The 27,183-nt window shown below is 46.5% G+C and overlaps 1 protein-coding gene across 1 annotated transcript in view; it reads right to left on the reverse strand.

Annotated features, from left to right (window-relative positions):
• Positions 1 to 27,183, reverse strand: part of F5 (coagulation factor V) — a 61,012-nt gene that overhangs the window by 13,756 nt on the left and 20,073 nt on the right. The window contains exons 4-17 of the mRNA XM_006099613.3: positions 25,259 to 25,471; positions 23,663 to 23,806; positions 20,885 to 21,106; positions 19,336 to 19,501; positions 15,522 to 15,699; positions 13,571 to 13,670; positions 12,378 to 12,589; positions 11,132 to 11,282; positions 10,194 to 10,406; positions 6,253 to 8,653; positions 3,748 to 3,922; positions 2,627 to 2,863; positions 1,298 to 1,508; positions 1 to 138 (exon numbers count right to left, since the gene is read on the reverse strand). Coding sequence (XP_006099675.1) covers positions 1 to 138; positions 1,298 to 1,508; positions 2,627 to 2,863; positions 3,748 to 3,922; positions 6,253 to 8,653; positions 10,194 to 10,406; positions 11,132 to 11,282; positions 12,378 to 12,589; positions 13,571 to 13,670; positions 15,522 to 15,699; positions 19,336 to 19,501; positions 20,885 to 21,106; positions 23,663 to 23,806; positions 25,259 to 25,471 — 4,761 coding nt within the window. The remainder of the gene's footprint in view (positions 139 to 1,297; positions 1,509 to 2,626; positions 2,864 to 3,747; positions 3,923 to 6,252; positions 8,654 to 10,193; positions 10,407 to 11,131; positions 11,283 to 12,377; positions 12,590 to 13,570; positions 13,671 to 15,521; positions 15,700 to 19,335; positions 19,502 to 20,884; positions 21,107 to 23,662; positions 23,807 to 25,258; positions 25,472 to 27,183) is intronic.

Here is a 27,183-nt window from a genome sequence, read left to right on the forward strand (position 1 = left end):
CGTTTTCCAGCAGGGTCTGGCCGTGGAAGTGAACCACGTGGATGTCCCGGGAGCCGCCCACGTTCAGCAGGTGCAACCTCACCCACTCCTGCTCGTACATCCTCAGGCCAGGCAACTTGTAGATCATCCCGTTGATGGCTGAAAGGACAGAGGACCGCAACCCATGAGAATCTGTGTGCACAGGAGAGAGGCTGCGAGGGCCTAGGAGGGTCTCTCTCTCCACCAGCTCCTACATCAGCCTGCAGCGGGGGTGGGTGAGCTCCTCTCCCAGAACTTTCTCTGTCTCTTCCCTGGACTTTCCGCGGCTCCTGTCTGTGCTTCACCCACGCAGCCTTTCCATTTGCAGTTTGAAGTTTCCTTTGCTGCTAATAGAAAAGGCTGATGTGGCCAGATAAGGGAACTCCAGTGTTTAGAGGAGAGAGAGTACGTCAGGGGGTGTGCAGTGCCACCCTCAGGCCCCCTAAAGTCAGAGATAGAACCAGGCCAAGTCAGGAGGTCGGACTTCATCTCTAAGCACCCACAGCCGCAGTGACTCATGCTGGTTCTCTCATTCAAACGCCAGCTGCTCTGCCCCCTCCCAGCTTGGATGCCCAGGGTTCTGAGATGTATCCACTCTCCCCTCAGTGGGGTGTGTGTGTGTGTGTGTGTGTGTAGCACCTGGTACAGCAGATCACCTTAAAAATGCTACTATATTTCAATGATAAAGCTTAGTGCTACCCCGCATTTAACTGGGACTAAAGTGAGGGAAGTTTTTGTTGTTGTTCTTGTTGTTTATTCTTCTAAAATGAAAGGCACTGCTGTGGAATTTCAGGAGCCAAGCCAGTGAGCTGTTGGAGGGAGAGGAGCTGAGAGCATTTGGCTGCCTGTTTTATTCACCTGTGCTTGGTGCCACCGGGAGCTGCTGAATACTAAAGCTGTGATTTCTGAAAGCACAGGTGGTTGCTTCTCCTACAGACATCATTTTCCTTTAAAGATCAGGAAACAGTCTATTAAGCACTTAAATTGCAGAATAATGCTAAGTCCTCGTCAATGTATGTTTAACTGAAGTGCACTGGTGCACTGCTGTGGGTTTGGGTTTGTTTCGTGGCAGCGCCGTGCCTGTCTTTCAGACCCTCCTGCGTTCCTTTGCCTGGAGTGTCACCTGCTGGGCCCCCTCAGCCCCCCAAGACGTGTAGGGACCTGGCTTCGTGGTCGCTCCTGGTTCCTCAGAAGCATCTCCTGCCTAATCTTTGGAGACCTAAGGGCAGGTGTCCCTGTCACCCCGACACCCAGATCAGATCTAATCAGAGGAAAATACCATGGAACGTGTGGGAGGGCTTTGCTTCTGAGGATCCACTTCTCCAGGAACTTTGGTGTTTCTTCTCATAGTACCAGCTCTTCTTTTCATCAAAGACCATGAAAAGCAAGACGAACTCCCTCATGTCCACGGGCATTCCGCTCTCCCTGTTCAGCGTTCCTTTCCGGCAGATCACAAGGGGGCCTATCAGGCCCGAGTGGATGTCCCGTTCCTGTAAGACAGCAGGAGGAATGGAGCACACACCCTGCCAGCACTCTCTCGGCTCTTCTGGCGATCGGTCGTTGATCGCATGGAAAAGGGAACCTTCCTAGAGGCCTGACTGTGAGGATGACAAATGAGTAGCTTCATAAAGCTGGATCTATGGCATTCCTATCCCCTTCCTTTGCTTAGTTGTTTATCGTGACATGGTAGTCATCATAATGATAATAAAATATTGATGCTATAACAAATACTATTTATTGAGCACTTACTACTATATTAAATATTTTGCCTATAGCCACTTATATAATTCTGACAACAATCCTATATGGTAAAAAGAATTCACTTATTAAACAAATATGACCAACTATGTGTGATGTATGTTGTTATCTCATGTTTAACTTTGGAAACCCAGACTAAGAGAGGACGAGAAATTTGCCCAGGGCCACACAGTGGGTGACAGGGGAGGAACTGAAATTGAGGCCGGTACTCTCCCTACCATGCCCAAGAGGGAAGGGGTCTTGACATTGTAGTTCTTCCACAGAGAAAGAGGAGAAGACAGCTCATATTCACTCCAGGAAATTGCAAATAAATGCCTTCCTCTATAAGGTGGTCTGTCTGACTGGGCCAGCCCTCTCAGCAACCCTCACTCCTCTTCATTGAGCACACCTTTCTCTCTCACCGTCATCTCTGTAGGTCTGCAGGGAGGTCCCTGCTATGGTAGCTGTGGGGTGTTGGCCACAATCCTTACACCTTCCTCACAGATAGCAAGACAAGCATTTAGCAAGAAATAATCTTCAGCCCTAGCTGGTTTGGCTCAGTGGATAGAGTGTCGGCCTGCAGACAGAAGGGTCTCAGGTTTGATTCCAGTCAAGGGCACATGCCTTGGTTGTGGGCTCAATCCCCATTAGGGGGCCTGCAGGAGGCAGCCAATCAGTGAGTCTCTCCCATCATTGATGTTTCTCTCTCTCTCTCTCTCTCTCTCTCTCTCTCTCTCTCTCCCTCTCTGAAATCAATTTTAAAAATAAAAACAAAACATCCAAAAGAAAACAAGAAGTAATCTTCACCTTCCATTTAGCAGCCTCGGGTTATAAGTTAAGAGAATGACAGCACGTTGATGGCTGTGCCTACCGTGTTCACTGCTGAGTAGTAGGCCCACGCCCGGCAGGCAGAGCCGGGGTTCTCTGGTCCCGCTCTCCCGATGGCGTGCCATACGTAGGTGTAGCTGCTGTTTGGCTGAACAGCATTGTCTTCCTGAAACCACTTGGAAGACTCATCTTCATAATTCTTTCCCTCCGATGACTTTTCATAGGAAAGCCCATGGGCATGAAGAGAATACGGTCTGGATGCTAAGTTTTTAAAACGAACCTAGAAAAAAACAAGGATCCACAACACACTTAAGCTTAACAAAATGCCAGTTGCCACGGAACTTTTGTACATTATTTCCTCTAACTTTACTAGCATCCTGCGAGATAGGGCCCAAGCAGCTTCCCCCAGAAATGCCAAGCCATGCTTGCTCCTCGCCCAAAACAAAATTATTGACAGCAGATGCAATGCTACTGATAGGAGCTCTGGATCTGAAGGTCATGAGGCTTGGCTTTTGTCACAGGAAGCTTTCTGCCTGCTGCTGAAGAGACTGCACATGTGAATTCAAGTTACCCTCTGGGGACAAAAGGTGTCGTACATCACACATGAACGGGTTAGAGAGAGGTGCTTGGGAGGAGCCATTTGGCTGAATGTTTAGAAAGGGTGGAGGGAATTAAAAAAAGTTTCCTAGGGGAAACGGAATAGTCCTTATAGAATAAGCAGGAGCTTAGCAGAGGGAGAAATAGAATCATAAGATTATTTTTTTCTCGAGGTTTGCCAAATACTTGGCAACTGTCTTGGAGAAGAAATGTCATTATTTATTAGTTTTGGAAAATAAGTAAATCCACCTAGCCAGTGCGGCTCAGTGGTTGAGCATTGACCTATGAAACAGGATGCCATGGCTCGATTCCCAGCAGGGCACATGCCTGGGTTGTGTGCTTTGTCCCCCACTAGGATGTGTGCTGAAGGCAGCCGATTCATGATTCTCTCTCATCATTGATGTCTCTCTCTCTCTCTCTCTCTCTCTTTCTCTCTCTCTCTCTCCCACTCTCTTCCTCTCTGAAATCAATAAAAATATATTTTAAAAAAAGAAAATAACTAAATCACATAGCTCTCTCCTGCCACCATCGCCTTTACAACCTATGGTGCTGGTGGGAAGGACTCACTTGGATAACGTCATCCACCTCAGCTCTAATAACAGGACCAAGAATGCCAAGATGGTCTTCAGACTCTCCCTGAGGGTCCCGTTGGGTGAAAGTGCCATCCAGGTACTTTCGGAAAACAACTTTCTTGTATATGGTGTCCTCTGGAACCTCATCAGTGTCTTCGTTATCCATGTCACTGAAATGATAATGACAGTATTTGTTTACAAGAACAAATGAAAGACCATTCAAAGAATTTAGGAAATGGTCTCTGTTTCTGAATATAGCATCCAGCATAGAGAAGATATTGAGCACATATTTGATGAGCAAATGAATGAAAATAGAAATGACTAAAGACGCAACCAGTAGCTACCCAGCTCCCAATTCAGATACCATTTCTTAGGTAAGTCCTCCCATGCGCCTTTGGGCTAGGTCAAATCTCTGTATAGCATTCCTCCATTTCTATAGTAGCACTATAGTGCATATAGTAAAGTCCTATAGCATTGTAGCATTTCTGTAGTATATACAGTACAGTATGTATCACTTATTTGTGTGATTATCTGTTAGTATCTGACCTGCCCCTAGAGCAGTGGTCGGCAAACCCCAGCTCTCGAGCCACATGCGGCTCTTTGGCCCCTTGAGTGTGGCTCTTCCACAAAATACCACATGTGGGTGCGCACATACAGTGCGATTGAAATTTCGTGGCCCATGCACAAAAGTCGGTTTTTGGCCTGGGCGAGTCTATTTTGAAGTGGCGTTAGAAGAAGTTGGGGGTGTTGGTCAGTCAAGCAACGGGAAATGCGGTGCAGGCGAGCCAAGGGATACCCAGCGCAGGGGGAGGCGCATGTGATTCATGCATGAGTTGAGTGAGCCAGTCAGTCAGCAGTCTCATTGTGCAGTGGTTAGTGCTAGTCGTGTCCGCAAATCGCGTGCGGGTGACAAGAGTACCTACTCGAAGCATAAAGTTACCTGTATTTGTCCAACCAGCTACAAATCCTATAGGTATGTTTGTTATCAATTTAAGAATTGTAATTCTTTTGTGTTGGTGGCTTTATTATAAAACTAGAGGCCCAGTGCACAAAAATTTGTACACTTGAGAGGATCCCTCAGCCCGGCCTGTGTCCTCTCGCAGTCTGGAACCCCTCGGGGGATGACCACCTGCTGGCTTAGGCCCACTCCCTGGGGGATTGGGCCTAAGCTGGCAGTCAGACATCCCTTTGGCAGCCTGGGAGCCCTTAGGGGATGTCAAGTTGCCAGCGGGGAGCAGGGCTAAACTGCAGTCAAACATCCTTAGTGCTGCTGAGAAGGCGGGAGAGGCTCCCACCACCACCGCTGTACTGGCAGCCATCAGCCTGGTGTGTGGCTGAGCAGAGCTCCCCCTGTGGGAGCGCACTGACCACCAGGGGGCAGCTCCTGCATTGAGCATCTGCCCCTTGGTGGTCAGTGTGTGTCATAGTGACCAGTCATTCCCAATCGTTCTGCTGTTAGGGTCAATTTGCATATTACCTTTTTATTATATAAGAGTGCCTGGCCAGCCTGGGTGAGGGGCTGATGGTTGTTTGCTGGCTGGCCACAGCCTCTTCAGCGTGGGGGTCCCCCCTGGGGTGCCTGGCCAGCCTAGGTGAGGGGATGATGGCAATTTGCAGGCTGGCCAAGCCTCCCAGCAGGGACCCTAACCCCATGAGGGTGTGGCCAGCCTGGGTGAGTGGCTGATGGCTGTTTTCAGGCTGGCCAAACCCCTTTCAGGGGGGCGGGTCCTTCTGGGGTGCCTGGCCAGCCTGGGTGAGGGGCTGATGGCTGTTTTCAGGCTGGCCACAACCCCCAGCTACCCAAACTCCCAGTGGAGGCTGGCTGGAAGCAGGTATCTGGGATTTATTTGCCTTCTATAATTGAAACTTTGTTGCCATGAGCGGAGGCCACAGCTGGCTCAGGGTAGGCGGGAAGCTTGGCTTCCTCCATCACCCAGGCAACCAAGCCTCCAGCTTGCCCCAGCTTCTTGGCTGCCGGCTGCCATCTTGGTTGGGTTAATTTGCATATAGTCACTCTGATTGGCTGGTGGGCGTGGATTAGGGTGTAGCAAAGGTATGGTCAATTAACATCTTTGTCTTTTATTAGTGTAGATGAAACATCTTTTTAGGTTCCCTGTTTGAGATGGCTACAAAGAAGAAGCTAAGAAAAACGGAAGATGAAAACCGTGAATTTAAAGTTGAATGTACCTACCTATATAGTTTAAGTTTAAAAAATTTGGCTCTCAAAAGAAATTTCAATCGCCGTACTGTTGTTATTTGGCTCTGTTGACTAATGAGTTTGCCGACCACTGGGCTAGAGGAAAAGCCCCATGAGGTAGGGATTGTGCCTGGTTAGCTCACAGTTTTATTCCCAGTGCCTCACAGAGTACCTGGCACCAAGTTGCAGCAGGGGAACAAAATTATGCTTAGCTAGTTTGCCCAGAATTATCTCCTTGGACTGTTGAAATTACTTTTCTGGCAGTAGTGGGAAAACGAGAAGAGATGAAAACACTGGCCAAACCTTTGTGCGTATTTTGCGTAATCCCAGGATATTTCTTCCGCAGCAATGTAGTAATATTTTCTGTTCCCGTTGCTGCTGCGGAGGTACGATGCTGCAATGCGGTCCGGATTTCTGGAGGAGTTGATGTCTGTCCTAATATCGGTTTGGTAAGGGTTATTGAAGGTCACAGTAACTATTTCATAAACGTCTTCTTCACTGCTCTGTTGTTTCTCCCTCGGTGTAATCTCAATGTATTCTCCATCTTCCCCACTGAAGCCAAACACAATGGGTGGATTAAATTCACTTGCTATCGAAGTGTTATTTAGTGAAGGAGATGGTTGCGGAGAAGGCATCTGACCAAAGTCTGAATAAGGAAAAGTAGGATCAAATTCTGGAAGAGGGGAGGACGGACTGGATTCAGAAATGTAGGCTGTTTGACCAAGGTCTGGAGGAGGTGATGTCTGCCTGAGATCAGGAGGAAGGCCTGTCTGAGTGATATCTGGAGAGAGAGTTGCATGTCTGAAGTCTGGAGAGAGGGTCTCCTGGCTGAGGTCAGGGGAAAGGGTCGTCTGATCGAGGTCAGGGGAAAGGGTCATCTGGCCAAGGTCAGGGGAAAGGGTCATCTGGCCAAGGTCAGGGGAAAGGGTTGTCTGGCCGATGTCAGGGGAAAGGGTCATCTGGCCAAGGTCAGGAGAAAGGGTTGTCTGGCCGATGTCAGGGGAAAGGGTCGTCTGGCCGAGGTCAGGGGAAAGGGTTGTCTGGCCGATGTCAGGGGAAAGGGTCGTCTGGCCGAGGTCAGGGGAAAGGGTCGTCTGGCCAAGGTCAGGGGAAAGGGTCGTCTGGCCAAGGTCAGGGGAAAGAGTCGTCTGGCCAAGGTCAGGGGAAAGGGTCGTCTGGCCGATGTCAGGGGAAAGGGTCGTCTGGCCGATGTCAGGGGAAAGGGTTGTCTGACTAAGTTCTGGAGGGATGGCTGTCTGCCAGACTTCACGTTCTAAGGAAGGGGACCCTTGTCCAGTGTTGGTAGGGAAGGACTGGGTTCCTCCATCATAGTCAGGCATCTGGCCAGGCTCTGGAGAAGCTGCATGACTGGGGCTTGGAGGGAACTGTGTTTGATCAGAGTCTTGACTCCAGAACATTTGGTAGAACTGTTCAGGGGGCATTGTCTGATACATGTCTGGTGAGAAGCTTGTCTGACCAGTGCTATCTGGGAGACTGAGATTATGGTCGGGAAGTGAGGCTACCAGGCTGAGATTCCCACGGGGCAATGTCTGGGCGAGGTCGGTGGGAAGAGACGTCTCCTTGACCTTGTGAAGGGCGTCTGGGAGGGTGAGGTTGCCCTCTCCTCTGGGAAAGTTCCTTGGAGAGAGAGGAGTGTGGTGTGCAGGCTTCCTTTTTCGTGTCCGAATGAGAAAAGTGCTGTTCTTCACTCTACTGCTTCCTCCAGGTCTTGTTTGTAGAAATTTATGTCTAATTCCAGGAAACTTTGGGTGGCCACCTTGCTCTCCATGCTTGTTGGTAAGAGGGATGCGTTCTCCCCATGTCCTTGAGGCAGTCTGGGGGCTGTTCCGAAGCTTATTAACCGCCATGTCTTCATCAGCCTCGGGGATTATTTCATAGCTACCTTTTTCAGAAACCAAATGCCATTTCCCATTCAAATTCTTAGAGAGAGTCTTGTGTTTTAAGAGATCACTGGGAAGGTCCTTCCAGGGCTCCATGATGGAAGAAGAGTTGCCTTGGCTTAAATATCTCCCTGTTTTATGTCCTAGAAATTTCATCCGGGAGAACCTGTGCCTTGCCTCCAATCCCTTATGTTGAGCATTCCCTTGGCTTCTGAATCCTTCTGCACCAAGTGGTAGGAGGCTTGTCCCTGTGACCTTTGGCTGTAGAGGATCCTCTATAGGGACTTCAGAATAAGGTCTGGAATTCTCTGCTGTGGAAGGGCCGAGAACTGAGCTCTTTTCTAAGCTGTGCCCCACCTGAGGACCAGCTGTGGTGGTTTCAGGGTGAGGAAGGGTTTTGTTAGGTTCTGCAAACTTATTGTCAATGAGCTCGCTGTCACTTGGGGAAGAAGAATTTGAATCAACGGCTGTATCAGTACTTGGAGGGATGAATTCAGAGGTGTTCTCCAGGGCTAGGGCAGTAAGATTGAACTCATCTTCCTCCTGATTCAGTGATGAATTTCTGAATGACCTAATTCCATATAACGAAGCCAAGTAATCATCTTCAGTCTCATCTATTTCACCCTGGTTTTCCGGAAACTCATGCACTTTCCGTGTAGTCATCGGTGTAGATGGTGGAGGTTTGTATATTTCAAAGTCATATTCTTCATCTTCATCATTCCGGTTACACTTAGCATCCCTGAATCTCAGCCGTAGGTTTTTGCTTCTTGGATTAGAATTCATGGTAGTTAATATCCAAGTTCCTAGAGAAGAGAGACAGACAGCATAGAGAGCTTTAAGTCCAGAAAAAGACAGAAAGTCCCTAGCATTTGTTGTAGCAGATAATTCTTAACAAACTTTGGCCAGGGATACTCAAGTGTGGCCTGTGGACCTCTGCTTCCCTGTGAACTGCTGGTTACGGGTGCACAGTGCCACCAGAAGGAAAATGGAGAGCCAGGTACTTAGGACACTTCTGAGAAATTTGACATTGCTGTGACATCCAAGCATGTGATCAATGCATTTACCTCGTTTAACAGACTATAGATCAAAGGTATTGGTCAGCGGAGTGCAGGGAGGAAAAAATCGTCTTAGCTCAGATAGTTTGAGGGTCAATATTTCAGAATAGATTTTAAAAGGTATGGATTGAGAATAAAACGAATTTTAATCATCTCTGTCTTGTTAGCTGCACATCTTGTTTGAGGATTGTAGTGGGGGGAGGATGGTGATACCTACTCCCAGAAATGAGAGACATTTAGGTATTTCCAATTGACCAATAATTCATGTGGGTCCCAGGGCAAGTTTGAATCTCTCTGAAATGGTGTGAATTGCCGGCACACTGAAGATTTCCTGGGAAGTGTCCAATGGTTACCACTTGCTGAGTGTCTACTGAGTGCTGGACACTTGGCACATATTATAATTAACTAGAGGCCTGTTGCATGAAGAGATTTAGGCAATAAGCCTTCCTTTCCCCTGGCTGCTGGCACCAGTTTTCTTTCGCACCCGGCACCCAGGCCTTCGCTCTGGTTGGGCTCCAGCCAGAGCCGGCCCCGGGGCCGTAGGCTTCACTGCTCCGGCCCCCGTGCCATCAGGCTTCGCTCCACCGCTTGGAGCCTATGTATGCAAATTAACCGCCATCTTTGTTAGGTTAATTTGCATACTCTCCTGATTGGCTGGTTAGCATAGTGAAGGTACGGTCAATTTACATGTTTGTCTATTATTAGGTAAGATGACCAAAGCAGCTCTGTTAGCAGCTGTTGTGTGTGTGTGTGTGTGTGTGTGTGTGTGTGTGTTTTCAAATGAATAAACTGAGCCTCAGTGAGGTCAGGTCAGTTGCCCAAGGTTATACAGGTGTTGCGTGGCCGGGCAGGATTTGAACCCAGAGCTGATGAACTCCAAAGCCCACGTGCTTTCCAGGGCTGTGGCGTGACTGAGGCCAGCCTTGCAGGCACTATACCTGGTGATCACTAACGCTAGCACAGGTGGCTGTCTTACAAAACTGGAAAGGACATTTTGATAAAAGAAATGTCTTTTTGAGACTGAATGGTCACGCTTACTCCTCAAAGTCATGCCATATCTTCTGTGGATGTGTGTCTTTACTTCTCACTTACAGAGAAGGATGAACGGAACCCACATTAAAGGGCTGAACCCACTGAGGCCAAACTGAATTAATTCCCCAAACGGAAATCATGACAAGTATCAAAAGGGAAGCCTGCAAGGGATCCGAGAGCTGAGCCCAGGACCTGAGCCTGGAGAGCTGCAGCAGACCTAGGGACCAGGAGCCCCTGCCCCACGCCAGGCTCTCACCCACATTATCCATCGTGACGGTCACCGATTCCCCGCGCATGGGGAAGAGCGTCAAGGTGTCTTCATGCCTCTTCCCGTAGATGAAGGAGTGCCCAGTGAAGTGGATGGTCAGAAAGTCATCCTGGGTCCCCACGCTGCAGAAGTGCCACTGGATGGTGTCGTCAAAGCAGAACCCGAGTATGGAGATGCTGTCGGGCACGTAGCCATTGATGGCTGAAAGAGTCGGATCGGTTAGAATGCCAGGCCCACGCCAGCACGAGGGCACGTGCCTAACACCTAAAACACATGCCTCAATGTTAATTTGGTTGCATCAGAGCAGTGATTACCTGAAATCAGCTTTAGCAGGTCTAACATGTATCTACAAGGTTAAACCCAGACTTCCCATCGCAGTGGCTCTGTACTTAAAACTGCAGCACATGGCTCAGGGAATACCTACTCTTCTGAGTGTCTTAGTACACACTTCAAACCCCTCCCACAGAACGACTTTGCAAAACTCCTGGCTAACCCTTTTAGTGTGATTTGAAAAATCTAGTTTTGAATTACTTATTTTGTTTCTGCCCTGGCCATAGAGTATCACCTTGCACCCAGAATGTCTATTTTGCACCCCAGATACCACAGACCAAGGCCTGTAGCCCCTTCCTTTACCACCCCCATCCCTCACCTGTTCTGCTCTGCCCAGAGCACATGCACAGGTACACACACACACACACACACACACACACACACACACACGGAGCAGGAGAAGACGTATAAGGATAACAAGCTTTTGACCTCTCGCTGTAAAAAGGTCACCCTTTATATGATTTCATCACCAAATCCCTGGATGAAGGTGAAGCTGAGATGTGTCGGTTCTCATCCACGTCTGCCTCTAGGCACAGCACGCTTCAACCACATGGGTGAGAAGTGATGGACAGAGAGGGGAGCATGCTCCGACTTACTGCTCATGATGTTTGACTCATAAAACTTAGGGTCGTCACGCTTCACCTCCTCAGGATTCTCACAAAACTTGTTGATGTTGTCCTCAATGTACCAGCTCTTGTTCTCATCAAACACAGCAAACACAGCCTGCTGCTCGATGTCTGCTGCCCTCTGCGGGGTGGGGGGGCGGGGGGGGGAATGCTGTGTTCTAATATCCCAGCCAGCGACCCACAGCTTCAGACACCCCAGGGCCCAGTCCTCGGGGTCACTGAAGCCATGCATTTAGGCCTTGGTGAGAGCCCCTTGTGTGCAAAGCCCTTGTTAGAGCCAAAGGTATTATGCAAAAGCAAACAGAGCAGATCAGGAAATTCAGAAACTAAAATATCCTAATAGAAAAATTCCATTTGTCATGGCAACTGTAATTCTGTTTATCTCTGTGACGGAACACCTTTCAATCGGACTGATCGACCGACAGGGTGTGCTACGAACAATTGCAAAGGATAAAGCAGGAGGCTGCAACAGGAAAGCTTCATATCTCTCCCTACGCGTTTCCTTTCCAAGTTCAATAAATTAGGGTCTTTCTAATGTTCGTTTCTGATTTTCCTAGGCATATATTTATTTTGTATGCCTTGGATGAGACCCTTTTTAAAAAATTATAGCTTTACCCAATTGTCTGTGAATTTAATGGAGCTTAATAGGATGAGACTCTTCTACAGTGAAGGTCAAGTCAGAAGATCCACGTCTTTGTCTAATTCAGTCTCACTAGAGATGGACCATCGTCAAGGTGCAGTCTCACCAGGAGCTATGTCTCCTGCGTTTCTCTCTTATCTCTTTCTAGTGCAGATCTCTACAGGTAACAAGGATTGGTACAGAGCCTATACTCTTGCCAGGTGCTACCTCCCTGAGCCCCCAAACAACCTGTAATTTTTAGGATGGGTATTACCAATCTCATGTAAGGAAGAAACTGAGAGGCTAAGAGACTTGCTCAGCACACAGACAATAACAAAAAACCTGGACTTTGAAACTAGAATGAAGTATGGCTTCACACTGTAGACTTGCCTTCTGCAATGAGAGTCCGGGTGAAAATTGGCAAGACAAAAAGTTCCCAAAGGAGTCAATGTCATCTCAGTCACACCCAAGAGGACTACTACTTAGCCTAATGTTTTCTGTTCCAGAAAAGTTCCGTTATTTAGCAGGGAGACCTAGTCTGTTCCAGCTAGAAGAAATTCCTGGAATTTCTGAATGGTTACGTCAAGGGCAAAATACCTGTATGCCTCGCGTGTCCAGGGATCTGCTCTTACAAATCAGAAGTAGCCCTATGAGTCCAGAGGCAATGTCCCTTGTGACGTCCACATCACTGTAGTACGGTCTTGTTAAGCACTGGGCGTCTTTGTCTGTGGGCTCATCAGACTCCAGAATATTCCATTTATAAGTGTAGGTTTCCCCTGGTTGAACTGCTCTGACCATGGTGTTACTGCCTGAAAGAAAATATAGTCAGAATTATTTTCATTTTCAAAATTATTTTATGAGAATGAATGAATGATACAATGGAGCTTTCATGGCAAGCAATTAATATTGGGAAAGGAATATTTTTAAAATATTAAGATCCCTTGATAGCATGTAGTCATCAGATCTTGCTCCCCTAGAGGCCACTATGGCACTAATAAAGGATGCTGTAGGGCAAGCATGTCAAACTCAAAGGCTAACATGGGCCAAATAAACAAGGCTTAAGTATATGTGGGCTGCAAAAAAACAAAAGCTTTAATTTTCATAGAAATTATGGTAGGTTTATTTTGATAGATACATGCTGAAATAAATGATTCACCATTAACATAAAATAATAGAAAATTTTAATAAAAATTAATATTTTTCTTGACCATTAACTTACCAGACACTGAATAACTGCACAAATTAATAAGCATAACACTAATAAACCTGTTTTTCTTGTTCTCTGAAAGTGAAATATTTCCTGTGGCGCACACCAAACAAGTCAGTACAAGACTAATGACGTGGCCATCGGCTGCTAAAATAGTGGCTGCTAGTATTAGTGGAGAGAAATGGTGCGCCTGCGCATAAGGGAAATGAATGCAACACGATTATAGTAACCAGTAATTAGTGAACGTTGTAGTTTGTTATTACTAATTATGTATAACAGGATAGTGTAAAAATTAAGTTACAAAATTTTTATTAAAATGTTTCTTACATACTGTTATATTGGCTGGGCCGCAAAAATATTCGTTGTGGGCCGCAGGCAGCAGGCCGCGAGTTTGACATGCTTGCTGTAGGGTAAATAACCCCCTGAGATGAGTAGGGTTTCCTTGTGGCTTTTAGGGTTCCTGCCCATGTATAGACACTACCTGACTGCACAAGGTTTACTACTGAGCAAGAGGGACCGTAGAAAAATATGGTAGCTTCTCAGAGGTCAATAGCTTCATTCAGCAGAAGTGAAAGATTCAAACCTGAGGCGGAGGAAGAGTTGACTTTTTCTTCCAAAGGAGAGAAGGTCACGCCATGAGGGTAAATGCTGTAGGCGCGGCTGGCCATATTTTTGAATGTGATCTACAAAGTTAACTCAGATTCATTATTCGGGACTTAAGATTGATTTCGAGCATATACCTCCCAAGATTTGGGAAGTTTTCAACTATTATTTTATTTTCAACTATTATTTTTAAAGAAGCTTTCTGCCCCCTTGTCTTCTTTTCCTTCAGACTCTTACAGTACACATGTTAGTTCTTTTGATGATATTCCATGTTAACTTTGCACGCTCACTTGTTGGACGGTGTGTGCATGCATGGAATCTTGTTCTGTTTATCTGAGCAGCAATCTCTCCATCACCGGGCAGAAGCATTTGAGAGAGTTTCGCCTCACAGAGTAATCTGACCTTAGAAATGACATTTTCCTCACAGTACGCCACCCGCTCCGAGCTGGTCCCCATCTCCTTCCCTTCTCCTTTCAGCTCAGACCCCATCTGTGTTCATTTTCTGCTCCTCCTCTTCTCTACACCATGACCTCCTCCTCCCACTGGCCAGGTCTCCCAGAACCCCTGTCCTTAAAGCCGTGTCCTGAGGGCATGGCTAAGAGCCGGATCCTCAATTTCCAATGAGCTGTATTTATACACCTCGGAGGGGTCAGAGCACCTCGGAGGGATCAGAGATGGGGGAAGAGAGAGGCTGCTTCTGGTGCTTTGGTTATTTTCAAATGAGCAGAATTGGCCTTGTCTGCAGATGCCCTCCTAATTCCGTCCCTGCAGCGGTGAAGTATGGTCTTGGTAAGCACTGGGCATCATTTTAGGAGCATTATCCACACAGGAGTCCTGGTTATGCTCCTTAATCTTCCAAAGAGAACCTTGATTGTATCTTTGGTTGATTGCCAAAGCATTTGGGTCATTCTCCATCTGTAGACAATCTGCATTCTAGAATCTGGCCAAAGATTGCAACCTTCAGTCCTCTGCTTCCCCTGCTTATAAAAAGCTTGATGAACCCGGCCGGCATGGCTCAGTGGTTAAGCATCAACCTCTGAGCCAGGAGGTCATGGTTCAATTCCAGTCAGGGTACAAGACTGGGTTGTGAGCTCGATCCCCCATATGGAGCGTGCTGGAGGCAGCCGATCAATGATTCTCTCTCATTATCGATGTTTCTACCTCTCTCTCTCCTCCTTCCTCTCTGAAATCAATAAAAATATATATTTTAAAAAGCTTGATGATGTGACATAGCATTAAAGGAAACTATCTAAACAACACCCTGTCCTCATGATAAATATGCAAGTCTTTGCGTGTGTCTTCATCAGAGACCAGGCTTCAGAGAACTATATACCAAGACCACAGTGAAGGATTTTTTTTTTCTCAATGGCATTTACTGTGATATTTTTAGCTATAATGAGAAACACTTTTATAAGGTTCTACAATATTTTTATTTATTGTACCAATTGTAGGGGTTTTATCAAGGAATCTATCCACTGCATCAATAGCACCCTCTCTTCAAGGATCCATGGGACAAATTCTTCTCTGGTCGCTGTGCTTCTTTTGTGACTACTGTGACTCTGGCCCTAACAGATTTCCCTTTTTACTTCGGCTGCTAGAAAGCTCAGGACAAAATTTGCAAACAACCTTATAAGATCATATGGTAAGTGCATCATTATACTTACCTTATCCTTGGTTTTCTTTTCTTTGTCCCCAATATTATTCACCCCAATTACATTGACTATTGTATTCCTTTATAATTTGATAAACTATCTCAATTCTTTGTATTATGGAGTAAGCTATAAATAAGTGCAAATACTAAATAAAAACAAAAAGTTGCATTTGAATTAAAAATTACATGGACACCCTTTAAAAAAAATAAGCAGCCAGTACTTATAATGTCTTTTGTTATTTAATTTCTTTCCGCACGGGCCTACCTTTCTGCTACTTACTTTGAGCGTGTCTCTGACCTGGGCTCTGATAATAGGGCCCAAGATCCCGTCTTCAATGTTTCTGGACTCCTCCAGGCGTTTGGTGAAGGTCTCATCTTGGTACTGTTTGTACACAACCTTCTTATAATGTTTTCCAATTTGGTTGGAGAAATTATCCAAGTGCAGAGATCTGTATTTTCTTAAAGTGAAATGAAATATTAAAAAATGAACCATTTTCTCAAGTAGAGACCCTGGTAGGATGGGGAAACCCTTGTGTTTAGAAATTTTGCTCTTGGATTAGCTAAAAAAAAAACCACAGATAATCTTTATGCATATACCTCCCAAGATTTGGGAAGTTTTCAACTATTATTTTATTTTCAACTATTATTTTTAAAGAAGCTTTCTGCCCCCTTGTCTTCTTTTCCTTCAGACTCTTACAGTACACATGTTAGTTCTTTTGATGATATTCCATAATTCCTATAAGCTTTCCTCATCCTTTTTCATTCATTTTTCTTCTTGTTCCTGTAAGTGGATAATTCCAAATTACCTGTCTCTGAGTTTGCTGAATCTTTCTTCTGCATGATTGATTCTGGCATTAAAGCCCTCTATTGATTTTTTCAGTTCTGTTATTGTATTTTTCAGTTCCAAGATTTCTATTTGGTTATTCTTATGGTTTATTAGACTTCTCATTTTGTTCATGCATTGTTTTCCTGATTTTGTTTAGTTGCCTATCTGTGTTCTCTTGCACTGCACTGAGGTTCTTTAAGATGAGTATTTTACATTATTTGCCAGGCACTTCATAGATCTCCAATGCTTTGAGGTTGGTTCCTGAAGCTGTATTAGTTTCCTTTAGTGGTGTCATAGTTGCCTGATTCTTTGTGGTTTGTGTCACCTTGGGCTGGTGTCTGTGCATTTGAAGAAGCAGACACCCTCTTCCAGCCTTTACAGACTGAATTTGGCAGGCAAAGACCTTCTCCCGACAGGTCTCCTGACTGATGGGATTGCTTTTAGGATCACAATCAAGTGAGGTTGGATCAGGTCACATGGCTGCTGGCGGGCAAGACTTTACCAAGAGCTCAGATGGGTTTGGGTCCTGTCTGGTCCGTGGAAGATGGGACTGCCTCCGGGACCTTAGTCAGTAGAGCTGGTGCTGGAATAATGGCTCATTTTAAGGTCCTCAGTGGAGTTTGCAAATGGTAGGCCTGTTACCAGGTGTTTAGATGGGTATGGCTCCCATCTGGTCCTTGGGAGGACTCCCATCAAGTCCCTGGGTAGGTCCCTGATGGGCAGGACCGCTTCTGGACTGCAGGTGGGAGGGCTGGAGCTGGGCTACAGGGCCATTTCAAGATCTCCACTGGGACCAAGGTCTGCAGGCCAGCCTCCAGGGTCATGGACAGGGCTGACTCCTCCTGAGTTGCTTGTCAAACGATGTTGTAGCAGGGGCTGTAGCTGAGTCCATAAGAGGATGAGGCTGCTTCTAGGCTTGTAACCTGGACCTCAATGAGCAAAACTACCACCTGAGCATGGACTTGCCTTGTCAAAACAGCCCTCCGTGGTCCTGGCTTTCCTTGGGATTTTGTAAGTTTCTACCTGGATTACACAGCTCTCACAAAGGCACTTTTGTTTGTGGATGGCTGACAACTATTGTTGCCGTCTGGGAGAGGGGTGGGGGACCCCCTATTCTGCCATCTTGCTCCCTTGACTTTTTAATTTAACAACGGAGAACTTTTTATATTAGTACATAAAGCATGCTTGCGTCCTTTTAAAACAGATGCATGTTACTCTATGTATGGATATCCCATAATTTATTAAACCAATTTCCTATTGATGGACATTTTGGGTTGTTTCCAATCTTTTGCTATTACTAACAGGGTAGAGTGACTATCTTGTATGTACAACATTTTTCCTGTGAACGGTATAGCTCTATAGTAAATTCCCAGGGTGAGATTGCTGGGCCAAAAGGTATAGGCATTTATAATTTTGACACAAATGCCAGATTATCCTCTAGATGGCTCTTCCAGTTACTCTTTCACCAGCAAAATGACAGTGCCTGTTTCCCACAGCGTTGCCAAGAGATTATGCTACCTGGACTGTGAGTCCGATGGATGAAAATAGTATTTCAGAGAAGTTTAATTTGCATTTCTCTCATTGTGAGTGAGCCTGAATATTTTTTTCAGGTGTTTCAGAGCTATTTGAATTTCCAGATTTCTTAATATCTCTGACCTATTTCCTAATCTAATCTAATAAAAGAGAAACATGCAAATTGACTGCACCTCCGCTACGCCCCAAGCCACACCCACCAGCCAATCAGAGCGACTATATACAAATTAACACAACCAAGATGGCAGCCGGCAGCCACGGAGCTGGAGAAAGCAGGAGGCTTGGTTGCCCCAGTGATGGAGGAAGCCAAGCTTCCCGCCTGCCCTAGCCGGCTGTGGAACTCTGCTCAAGGCAACAAAGATTCAATTATAGAAGATAAATAAATCCCAGATACCTGCTTCCAGCCAGCCTACACTGGGAGCTTGGGTGGCTGGGGGCTGTGGCCAGCCTGCAAACAGCCATCAGCCCCTCACCCAGGCTGGCCAGGCACCCCAGCAGGATCCCCCACACTGAAGGGGGTTTGGCCAGCCTGAAAATGGCCCTCAGCCCCTCACCCAGGCTGGCCAGGCACCCCAGTGGGAACCCCCACACTGAAGGGGCTGTGGCCAGCTTGCAAACAGCCATCAGCCACTCACCCAGGCTGGCCACACCCTCATGGGGTGAGGGTCCCTGCTGGGGGGCTTGGCTAGCCTGCAAACAGCCATCAACCCTTCACCCAGGCTGGCCAGGCACCTCAGCGGGGACCCCCTTCCCTGAAGGGGGTTTGGCCAGCCTGAAAATGGCCCTCAGCCCCTCACCCAGGCTTGCCAGGCACCTCAGGGGCGACCTCCAACCTGAAGGGGCTGTGGCCAACCTGCAAACAGCCATCAGCCCCTCACCCAGGCTGGCCAGGCACTCCAGCGGGACCCACACCCTGATCTGGGACACCCTTCAGGGCAAACCAGCCAGCCCCCACCCAGGCACCAGACCTCTATCCTATATAATAAAAGGGTAATATGCAAATTGACCCTAACAGCAGAATGACTAGGAATGACTGGTCACTATGTGCAATAGTGATGCTCAATGCAGGAGCTGCCCCCTAGTGGTCAGTGCACTCCCACAGAGGGAGCTCTGCTCAGCCACAAGCCAGGCTGATGGCTGCCAGTACAGCGGTGGTGGTGGGAGCCTCTCCTGCCTCCTCAGCAGTGCTAAGAATGTCTGACTGCAGCTTAGGCCTGCTCCCTGCTGGCAAGTGGACATCCCCCAAGAGCGCCCGGGCTGCCAGGGCAATGTCTAACTGCCAGCTTAGGCCCAATCCCCTGGGGAGCGGGCCTAAGCCAGCAGGTGGTCATCCCTTGAGGGGTCCCAGACTGTGAGAGGGCACAGGCCGGGCTGAGGGACCCCTCCGAGTGCACAAATTTTTGTGTACCGGGCCTCTATTCTACTTAATAAATAAGAGCTGTCTCTCACTTCTAGAGATAAAGTGAAGCTCTTAGATAGGATTTAACACAGTGCTTGGCAATAGCAAACATTCAACAAGTGGTAGCTGCTATTATTATTATTATTATTATTATTATTATTATTATTTCCTTTAGTGAGTTTGGGGTAATTCCATGTTCATTTTGAACAAGACCTGAACGGAATCCAAAACATGTAATCCCTTGAGAGCTGTCAACTCCTGACACCTCACCCTCGCACCCAGGACCCCATGGAACATACCTGAACCTTTGCACAGTGGTCAGAACCCCCCACTCACTTGTTCATGTTCACTGGAATGAAGGGTGCGTAGTCCCAGATGACTTCCTCCGCAGCGATGAAGTATTCCCACCTCTTCATGTGCCGCCGCTGCTCCGGCGTCAGCCACTTAGGACTCCGCGTCTTCTTGGCACAGTTCTCAATGTTGATGCGAGCCTGCATCCCAGCTGAGTTAGTACATACAGACAGTGAAAGAATTGGGGAGAAGGAATTAAAGCTGATCAAACTGTAACTTTTTAATGGTGGAAAGGTTAACTGATAATGGTGAAAGCAAGGGAGAGAGGGGACAGTCTGGGAGGGAAATCTGGGAAGATTGCCTTTGCTTCTTCCAGAGCAGGAACATCTGTGGCTTCCAGACCCTGAAGACCCTATGACTTAGGTCTTGTTGACTTCTCCTTTTTCCTGTCATCTGCCCCTTTATTTGTAAAGTCAAAAGAATACAGTAATACTGTATGAAATTGTTAAAAATTAAGTAAGTTAACACAAAAGCAATTAACCTCAACAATGTTAGTTTTGTTGTTTTATGATCACTTGGGTGACAATATAATTGGTCAAATATAATTTTGACTGCTCAGTGCAAAAATATACCACAGTACCCGAGCTCTGGCCGGCATGGCTCAGTTGGTTGGGCTTTGTCCTGTGCACTGAAAGGGTCGATTCCTGGTCAGGGCACATGCCCAGGTTGCGGGTTTGATCCCCAGTTGGGAGTGTGCAGGAGGCAGCTGATCAATGTTTCCCTCTCACATCGATGTTTTTCTCTCTCCTTTTCCCTTCTTCTCTCTCTAAAAATCAATAAAATAAATCTTTTTTATAAAATGAAATGGTCCCAATCGTCTTTCTTATGTGTTTTGCTTGTACATATTATTTTGGTAACAAAATAATTTCCTATACTAATATCACTTGCTTATAATTTAGTCTCTATTTATAGGAAACCTCCTCCCAATAATTTCAAAGCAACTATGTGTAATAGAACAATGAGTATTTTGTTTACATGGAACCACATAACAACCTGGGCTGACCTTCCCCCACCAGAGTTCACTGATGCTCTTTCAAGCTCATTCCTCAGCTGCTTAGGTTTTAGGTTTGAGCCATTCAGCGTACAGTCATTGGGTTCCTCTTTGTGCTCCTTTTGTTCTAAAACACAGTCTTTTCATGTTAAAACTTCTACACTTTCTGTAACTTGGCACTTCTATCCATTTGCACGTTTGCCTTGTTCTGGCATCCAGATCTTTCTTTTAGCTACATGCTAAATACCACAAGAAAGAACATCTCTATGTGCATTTCTCTCCTTCCTCCCTTTTCCTTTCAAGGAAGTAGAGACCTCTTCAGCTTTTGCTTCATTTAAAGAAGTCTTCGTCGATTCCCCCCTTCCTTCATCCCCAAGTAAGGCTGTAAATCTAAGAGTGGAGAATGTAAGTTCTCTTCCGAGGGACCAAGGCAGGTATGTCTGGAGTGTGGGTGGCTTAGGAAGGCAAAGGATAAGGAGGGAGTTAGCGCCTGGGAAGAAGGATCCTACATTCATAAGCAAGACTGTTGGGAGCGTGTCTTGCCTTGAAAGTGCTTGGGGATGAGAGAAGAGATGATCCACTTCCCCTCCGGGCCCATCGTCATGTTAGCAGTCGTGGACGTAGCGCTGACGAGGGTCACGGCTGAGACCTTGTGACGGTTCTGCTCCAGGACCTGGCCATTGAAGTGAATGGAGAAGAGTTCTGGTCCAGAGCTCATGCCGATCAGATGCCAGCTGATGTGGTCCTGGGCACAAACGGTGATATCTGCGAGAGGAGGAGAGATGGGGGCAAAGCCAGGCAGTCAGCACTCTGTGGTAAGAACTTCTTTACCCCAAATGGATCAAGTAGCTGCTATTGTGCAAGGTTCTGAGGAATAGACACTCAGCGGTACTGGCCGCCCTGGAAACGCAGACATCTGAGAGATGGGCCAGCAAGCAGCTGCCACTCATTGCGGTGAGGGATACTACAGAAGTGAGAGCAGAGCCGTGAGAGGGGGCATTAGTTCAGAGACAGGGATTGCTAAGGGGTTAGGCCAAGGAGGGAGCCAGGTAGGTGACCACCATCCTGGGTTACCAGGACCGAGGGGTTTCCCCGGATGCAGGACTTTCACTGTTAGAACCAGGACAGTCCTGAGCAAGCCTGGCAGCTGGTCACCTAGAACCAATCTGGGCTCAGCTGGAGGGAGTCGCCAGTCTCCACGAGGGGGCCGCGTTCAGAGCCTAAGGTCTCAGCAGGATAGAGAGAGGCGCAAGGTCTGCCTGAGGAAGAGTGCGAAGGTGGTTAAGGATTGCCGATTGCGCCTGTACCCCTTGCTGATCGCTTTAATGAGACGGCAATGAATTACTCCGTGGGTCACAGGCTCTCCTTAAAACGCAGAGGACAAGTCCTCATGTGCTGGGCCCCTGGGAGCACTTCATGGGCGGAGTAATGGGAACTGAGCGCAGAGGCTGAGTTCTGCTCCTTCTTTGCCCCCACAGCGACTGGGAAAATGCTCCTTTGCTGCGTGGGAGATTCCAACCCTGGCTTCTCTCCTTGGCCCGGGTTTTAAGTTTCAGATCCATAATCACTAGATACAAGCAGTCACACCTCATTGCAGCAAGCGCTACCATAGAGGTAGGGTCGTGGGGCTGAGGATCAGTCTCTTACCCACAAAGGGGCTGAGGGCTTGTCTTTTTTTGGTGGGGGACCATGACAACAAGACAGGGATTCAGACATCATGATGAGAACAAGAAGCTAGAACCTCAGAATGAAGCTGAAAGGTAGGCTTTGGTGGAAGCATTTAGCACCCCAAAGAGATGCTCATATCGACCGGAGCATTCAGTACATCTGTATTAGCATTTACCACCGTTATTCAGTCTACATGCTTCGTGAGGCTGTTTACAAGCATTAACATCTCTGTTTCTCCTCATGCCATTTCCCTTCCTTGCCCCTCTTAACCCCAACTGGCCTCTCTTTTTCAACTACAAATTCATATACTCCATGCCCTGATCAAGTTATTACTTTTATTTTTGTGCCTCTGGTTTGCTTCTGGGGGCTTCTGCATATTTAACAGATGATTCACTCGGCCAGGACACAGATACAGCTTCTCCTTGGAACATGCCTCTCGAAGGCCTATAGTACTGGGCATGCTATTTTACACGTGAAAAATTCTTAACTACCATCTGTCCCAGGAGAGATAGTTAATCGTTTTTGTAAGTTAGCTCATCTCGACAACTAACGGCCAAGGGCCACAGTAAGGTAGTGAAATGAGCAAGGAGCCTCAGTTAACTACGTTTTGGACGCTGAATCCAAGCCGAGAGTCATCGGGGTGTGTTTGTAGTAGCCCAGGCAGAGACGCAGTCAAATGAAATAGAAAACAATTGAAAGCAATGTCCAGACCTCACCTCCTGACAAGCTTGGTTGGTGGTAGGTGAAGCCAATTGTGATTTTTCATATATAGAGAAGGACCCGTGAGAAATTTAATAAAGTAATATTTTCATTTTTATGCTTTTTCCTCAGGATCTTTGGTTCTAAGCATTTCTATCAGATAGAAGTAAAAGTGGTGTAGGTGGGAGTCAGTTCTTTTCTCTTAGCAGTTGCTATCATGGAAAGAGAAAAGATCCTAAATGCCTTTGAATAGTTCTCATCTATCACCGTTTGAAGTGCTAGAAGTATTTCCGTAGGCTGGTATTTCTCTGAGTCTCCTGCTCATCTTTACCTGCTAACCCTTTCTGCCAGGGCTTGACCTTGAACATCCGTCCTACAAGGCTTCCTCTGTGTCTGAAAGCAGGGGCATGTGCAGCAGGGACCACAGAACCCACTGAAGGAGACTGAGCTGATATCCTGGAGGCCTTCCTGGAAGTGCAGGCCCAGGTGAAACCTGCTCAGAGCTCTCCATCCAATACTGCTGCCCACCCCTTCCCTTAGTAGCCTCCAGTTTGTCTGTTGTACTTGCTGGTTTAAAAAACATGACAAAATCTCAACCAAGCTGGTTTGACTCAGTGGATAGAGCGTTGGCCTTTGGATTGAAGAGTCCCGGGTTCTATTCCAGTCAAGGGCACATGCCCAGACTCAATCCCCAGTAGGGAGTGTGCAGGAGGCAGCCGATCAATGATTCTCTCTCACCATTGATGTTTCTCTCTCTCTCTCCCTCTCCCTTCCTCTCTGAAATCAATAAAAATATTATTTTAAATGATAAAACCTTGAGGACCCTGAGCTAGATCACCTTACCTTCCTGATTAAGAGTTGAAAGTAATGGGTACCATCACCTTTCTTAGTGCTGGAGGCCAGCAGCAGGCCTAAGGCACTAACGAGTCTAGTGTTGTTGGGAACGCACGTTACCTGGCATCGTCCCGTTCACATAGCCGTTGACTGTGTACATGACGGATGATGAGCGGCTCCAGCTCTTGCTTTCATCAAACACAGCAAACATGAGCACCTGCTGCCTGTCAAACATCTTCTGACTCCCGTCCTCGGTGAGGGTACCTGGGAAAGAAAAGATGTGCTTGTCAATACCACCCCAGGTAGAAACTCTCATTTGCTGTTCCTAGGTGGCAGAGCTGAAGGCAAGCAACCAATCTTAGTGATGTCAACTCGGAGAAATTCTTGTTTTAAAAATGGCATCTTGCCCTGGCTGGTGTAGCTCAGTTGTTGGGCGCCATCCATGCACCGAGAGGTTGCTGGTTTGATTCCAGTCAGTGCACATGCCTTGGTTACAAGCTCAATCCCCAGTAGGGGATGTACAGGAGGCAACTGATTAATGTTAAGCTTTCACATTGATGTTTCTCTCTCCCTCCTCTCCCTTCCTCTCTCTCTAAGAATCTATGAAAATAAAAAAATAAAAATAAATAGCATCTTTATCAAGTAATGATGATTAGGGGCTTATGAAAATCTTGCTGCCACATTAAACATTTTCTCTGGCGCATCATAGCCTTGAGGAATGGGGCTTTGAAGATAAATTTGACTTGACATAGAGAGGAAACATTTGGTGACTGTCAAGATTTTGGCAAAAGTATCACTTCCTCCTGTGTCAGCAGACGAACACACAGGTACCAGATCTTGGTTGGTAAAAGCCCAGCTCTCCAAGTTTCGTCCGGCCACCTTGCTGTTCATGGAATGGTTCACCAGAGAACTGGTTGAGAGGGTCAAGGTGAATTCTCATATAAGGACAAAATGCAGCTGAAAGTAAAATGAAAGAAGAGCTTTTTATAAGTTTTGATTTTTTTGTGCGCCATCCCAGTATCCTCTGTATGCCAGGCAAGGATCACATGTATTTGTGTAGTGAATAAATGATTAGCAATTGGTGAAGGGATGGTATGCGTGTCTGTGCAGACAGACGGCGAGTTCATCCCATTATTTCCCACAGTGCAGTTCGTGTGATCGTTTGTTTTCATGAAAGATGAGCTGAATTCTTTTCAGGTAAAATGAAAATCCAAGCTGGCTCCTCAGAGGCCTAGACGATGAGATTTCTTATAAAAGTCAGTTAGTGTGTTTGCAACCTGCTGCCCAAAGTGTCCCACTCTTTACGAGAAAGGAAGCTAGAGTTTTGTGTGTTTGGAGACCAAATTACCAACCCAAACCTCGGACACGTTAGGCAAAGCTCTTCCCCAGTGCTGTCAGCAGAGGGCAGGCTGCTGTACACTTGCAGGAAGACTTGGCCTTGAGGTAAACATGCAGACCACACAGGCGTGGCCTCAGAACCAACTCCCAGACAGGGATTTACTCAGAAAGGCTCCAGGCCTGAGATGGAGGAGGGGTTGGAAGGACCAGAGGAGGACTCCAGTCCCTCTGATGCCAATGTCCATCACTGGTCTGCTTCCCACCCTCCTCCCTCTGCTCGATTTGCTGAGAGGTTCCAGGATCCCCTCCCCCAAGCCTTTCCAGTATAGTACTCCTCACCACTCCAACAGCTTTGCTATTATTCATTTTATTTTTTACCTTTCTTACAAATAAGCAGAGGTCCAATCAGCCCAGAGTTGAAGTCCTGTATCAGATTTTCATAGGAGTAGTAGATGTAGGTAAGGCATGGCGGGTCATCCTTTGTGGGCCCACTGTCCTCACTGATGGTCCACTCGTAGGTATATTCATGGCCGGGAGCTACAGCATCATCCAGCTTCTCAGCAGGGAACGTGTGGTCAGAGTAGGAGGCACCTGGAGAAATAAAGGTCATGAAAACACCTGGGCGGTGCGTGAGGCTTGCCGTGCCATCACTCTCAAGCTGGAGGAACATGAGGCCTCTATAGAGGTAGCTATGCCTTTCCACAGCGAGCCTCCGTTGTTTGAAAAGATTCATACTGCATCCACTTCCATGTCTATGTAATGAGTAAGGCTTTGAGTCCGTGTGATCTGACGTGAATAAGAAATGTTACTAGTACATTATTTAAGGTGTAGGAAGTTAATTTTCCAGGGTCTTTAAATAATTATTATTCAAATGTAATCAGAGAATTGAATCATCTCTGATCAGGGAATCATTTCACAATATGAGAATGGATTATATCTTTTCTGTGGTGCTTGACGAGACATCTTCCATGTAACCGCCTGTTAGCATGGGATGTAGCTACACACCAAGCTGTTTATATATTGTTTTGTTTTATCTGTAAGTTTTTCTTTTCTTCTTTCCAACTGCTGCCACCCTCAGCCCTGTCTTACCGCTTTGTCACATCTCTACCACCTGGTTGTCCCAAGTCCTTCCCCAGAGTCTTAGAGTCTGGCTCCCTTAGGCAGCCTACTTGTCCTTAGAGTATGAAATGTGTCTACCCTCTGAAATGTAGATGTCTTGCTTTGGTCCTTTGTGTACCCAAACACCCACCATTAACACTTTGATGCCTACTCATTTTTCTCTGCTGGTGGGAGAGGGGGAGAATGTAGAAATTGGTCTTCCTTATTGAAGAGAGGGAATTGAGATTCTGAAGATTAAAAGAATTGCAGAGGGTTGGGTGTGGCTTTCAACCACAGAAGGAAGATGGGGCTAGAGATGGAGCGAGTGAGGTCAGGAAAGGGAGAGGTCAGCGTCATAGATAGCCAAGTGGGCTGGGCAGCTTCCCCTGTTTGAGGCATTCCTCATTTGATTGGGTGAAAGTTTCACTATCACCAACTGGTATCAGAATTTCCCTTTGGGGTACAGTTATCTTTGGTACAAGAGCTTGATAAATTCCTTGAGGTGGAAGGTGAGACCTTCAGAGTGTAGATGTGGGCAGATAATTGGGTAAAAAAAAAAACAACCCTAAAATGTTTTCTATGATGGGGTAAAGGGCCAGTGGAAACTACTCTTACTGAAGTGACTGTACTCTTTGAAAACAAAAATGCGTTATTGTTTTTCCTACCCTTTCCCTGTTTATTTTATTCTCCTCTTTATTCCTCCTTGCCTTTCACCATCTTTCTTGAGTTATTAAATTATATACAATAAAAGGCACCAATTCTAAGTATATCTGTTGAGGTTTGACAAATGTGTTCAGTCCTATACACAATCAAGGTACAAGACATCTCTACACTCCAAAACTTCTGCCTCCTGTGCCATTCCTGGCCAATGCTGTCCCCACCCTCCGGGCCCAGAGAACCACTGATTTGCTTTCTGTCACTGTATTTTTTTTCCAATAATGTAATAAAAATGGAATAATACATTTATGTATACCCCCTTGTGCTTGATTGGTGTTAGTATGGTATATCTTTTTTATCCTTTATTGTTTTACCTATCTTGTCTTTAATTTAAAGTGGATTGCTTGAGTTCAGCATGCAATTGGATGTTGCTTTTTAACCAGCCTTACAATCTGTCTCTTAGTTGTATGGTTCTTCCCATTTGTTTTTAATATAATTATTTATATGTTTGGGTATTTGTCCATCTGGTCTTTGTTCCTTCTCTTCTT

Source organism: Myotis lucifugus, unplaced genomic scaffold (genome assembly GCF_000147115.1).
Source record: "Myotis lucifugus unplaced genomic scaffold, Myoluc2.0 scaffold_279, whole genome shotgun sequence".
NCBI lineage: Eukaryota > Metazoa > Chordata > Mammalia > Chiroptera > Vespertilionidae > Myotis > Myotis lucifugus.